Source organism: Salvelinus fontinalis, chromosome 35, assembly GCF_029448725.1.
Source record: "Salvelinus fontinalis isolate EN_2023a chromosome 35, ASM2944872v1, whole genome shotgun sequence".
In the NCBI taxonomy this organism is placed as follows: Eukaryota; Metazoa; Chordata; class Actinopteri; order Salmoniformes; family Salmonidae; genus Salvelinus; species Salvelinus fontinalis.
In genome coordinates this window covers 37636581-37639791 of record NC_074699.1, presented here as the reverse complement: position 1 = coordinate 37639791, position 3211 = coordinate 37636581, and the positions used below count along the sequence as shown (strand labels likewise).

General features: G+C 49.4%; 1 protein-coding gene across 1 annotated transcript; it reads left to right on the top strand.

Annotated features, from left to right (window-relative positions):
* The first annotated feature begins 836 nt into the window (after positions 1–836).
* Positions 837–2038, top strand: LOC129834820 (hatching enzyme 1.2-like). Its single transcript, XM_055900125.1, has one exon. It carries the CDS (start codon positions 1002–1004, stop codon positions 1797–1799), a length of 798 nt encoding a protein of 265 aa, XP_055756100.1. The 5' UTR covers positions 837–1001; the 3' UTR covers positions 1800–2038.
* Positions 2039–3211: the final 1173 nt, after the last annotated feature.

Sequence of the window (3211 nt, the reverse complement as noted above, 5' to 3'; positions counted from 1 at the left end):
GGGACATATTTTTGACTGTCAACTTTATTATCATCTACACTGCATCTGGATGGACAAACGGATGTGCTTTTCATTCATCACATTATATTTGGGTAATAGGACAGCTATTTTACTATCCATAAACTACGAGAACAGGGTGGGGTGTTTCCTGCAAACAAAGCAACTTAAACCCCTAGTGAGGCCTGTTTAAGACAACATGGCTAAGAGAGGTCCATCAGTGAGCCAGTCCCTCCCAGAATAACCCTAATGGGTGAGCTGAAGACTGGACCAGCTGGAAACCAACCTGTCTGTCTGTCTGTCTGTCTGTCTGTCTGTGTGTGTGTGCAGGCCCGGTTCTAGCATTTTGGGGGGCCCCCACCAAGGGATCAAAAAAATATTGTGGCCCCTCTCTTGAACGTTAAAGTACATGCCCTGCAGTGGTACCCATTTTGCCTTGTTAATGATATCTGAGTGATACTGACTAATAAAATCTAAACATTGTAATCTGACAAGGCTGATTGAGGGTCAGTGACATAACAAGTGAAAAACAGCTGATGCAAAACCACATTTCAAACTTGCACCTTGTGTATTCTACTAACTTAACTCTCAACAGGAAGTTGAGACCCCGACTGAGTTTCTCCCCCCCCCCCCCAAATAATATGATTACATGCCTGGTCGGCGACTGCTCATGTCGCTTATGCCTGGAGTCGGCCCTGTGTGTGTCCTAATGGTGGATTTAAACAAAAAACCCAGCCAAGTAAATGAATCCTTGTGTAAACTGTAGGTGGAGTCCTCCCTTCAGAAGTTTATTTAGAACTAACAACATGGACCCCAAACCTTAATCCTCCTGCAGACACACCTGTAGAGGTCTGTATAAAAGCCCAGGACTGACCAGACAGAATCACACATCAAGACTCAATGCCAAGGAGCCTCTCCAAAGCATCTCAAAGACCAAGAAGATATCTAGAGTATCTCCACTGCCAGATCCAAGGAGCCATCCAGAGTCTGTCCACACACTGAAGATGGAGCAAAGCCCTTCTCTCACCATCCTGCTGCTGGTACTGGGCCTCTCTCAGGCCCAAATGGACCACAGTGGACCAGCCATGTGGATAGACCACCTTGAGGCTGTAGACATCACCGAGAGAATTCTGACCGCTAATAACGGCTCTGATGAGATGCTGATGGAGGGAGACCTGGTGGTGCCAAGAACCAGAAACGCCATGCAGTGCATGCAGGGAGGAAACAGCTGCCTGTGGAACAAAGCCTCTAACGGATACGTTGAAGTGCCCTACACAACAGAAGACAGCAGATTCACTCCCTCCGACAGGAAGGCGATTGAGCTCGCCGTCCAGTCGTTCCACAGCAAGACCTGCATTCGCTTTGTGCCGCGTGGCAACCAGAAAGACTACATCAGCTTTGAGAGTTTGAACGGCTGCTACTCCTCTCTGGGGAGAATTGGAGGGAAACAGACGGTCTCTGTTAACAGCGTGGGCTGCATCTTTCTCGGCATCATTCAGCACGAGACCCTCCACGCTCTGGGATTCCAGCACGAACAAACCAGGAGCGACCGTGACCAGTACATCAGGATCAACTGGAGTAACATCGACTCTAACATGGCCTATAACTTCGACAAACAAAACACCAACAACCTGAACACTGCCTACGACTACAGCTCTGTCATGCACTATGGGAAAACAGCCTTCTCTATCAACGAGAAGGACACCATCACCCCCATCCCCAACGCCGACGTGGCCATCGGCCAGAGACAGGGGATGTCCACCACTGACATCCTGAGGATCAACCGACTCTACGGCTGCTGAGAGGAAGACATCAAGTCCCCGGAAGGAGGAGACTAAGGTGAAGAATGTCTACAATACATCTGACACATTATCCAGTGTCCTGTTCATTCCAAATCAGCAGCCGTGTGTTATTCAATATAATTCACTAGCTTCTCTTATTGCCTTCTGGGATTTAGATCCCATAAATGGTTTGTAGTACAGAACAATGTGGTTTTCTGTATCACTTTGGATTGAATCAGAAATAAAAGCATTTGAAACAACATTATTGAATCTTCTTGTGTTTCTCTGATGACACTATGGTGCTGTATATATGTTGACATGTTTCCTCCCATGTTTCTGGAAGTTGCGGTAGCCTGGTTCTAGCCTGCTGGTAGCCTGGTTCTAGTCTGCTGGTAGCCTGGTTCTAGTCTGCTGGTAGCCTGGTTCTAGTCTGCTGGTAGCCTGGTTCAAGTCTGGCGGTAGCCTGGTTCAAGTCTGGCGGTAGCCTGGTTCTAGTCTGCTGGTAGACTGGTTCTAGTCTGCTGGTAGCCTGGTTCTAGTCTGCTGGTAGCCTGGTTCTAGCCTGCTGGTAGCCTGGTTCTAGTCTGCTGGTAGCCTGGTTCTAGTCTGCTGGTAGCCTGGTTCTAGCCTAGCGGTAGCCTGGTTCTAGCCTGCTGGTAGCCTGGTTCTAGTCTGCTGGTAGCCTGGTTCTAGTCTGCTGGTAGCCTGGTTCTAGTCTGCTGGTAGACTGGTTCTAGTCTGCTGGTAGCCTGGTTCTAGTCTGCTGGTAGCCTGGTTCTAGTTTGCTGGTAGCCTGGTTCTAGTTTGCTGGTAGCCTGGTTCTAGTCTGCTGGTAGCCTGGTTCTAGTCTGGTGGTAGCCTGGTTCTAGCCTGCTGGTAGCCTGGTTCTAGTCTGCTGGTAGCCCGGTTCTAGTCTGCTTGTAGCCTGGTTCTAGTCTGCTGGTAGCCTGGTTCAAGTCTGCTGGTAGCCTGGTTCAAGCCTGCTGGTAGCCTGGTTCTAGTCTGCTGGTAGCCTGGTTCTAGCCTGCTGGTAGCTTGGTTCTAGCCTGCTGGTAGCCTGGTTCTAGTCTGCTGGTAGCCTGGTTCTAGTCTGCTGGTAGCCTGGTTCTAGTCTGCTGGTAGCCTGGTTCTAGTCTGCTGGTAGCCTGGTTCTAGCCTGCTGGTAGCCTGGTTCTAGTCTGCTGGTAGCCTGGTTCTAGTCTGCTGGTAGCCTGGTTCTAGCCTGCTGGTAGCCTGGTTCTAGTCTGCTGGTAGCCTGGTTCTAGTCTGCCGGTAGCCTGGTTCTAGTCTCTGTAGTCACTGTGTCATTAGACCTCTGTAGTCACTGTGTCATTAGACCTCTTTAGTCACTGTGTCATTAGGTCTCTGTAGTCACTGTGTCATTAGACCTCTTTAGTCACTGTGTCATTAGACCTCTTTAGTCACTGTGTCAT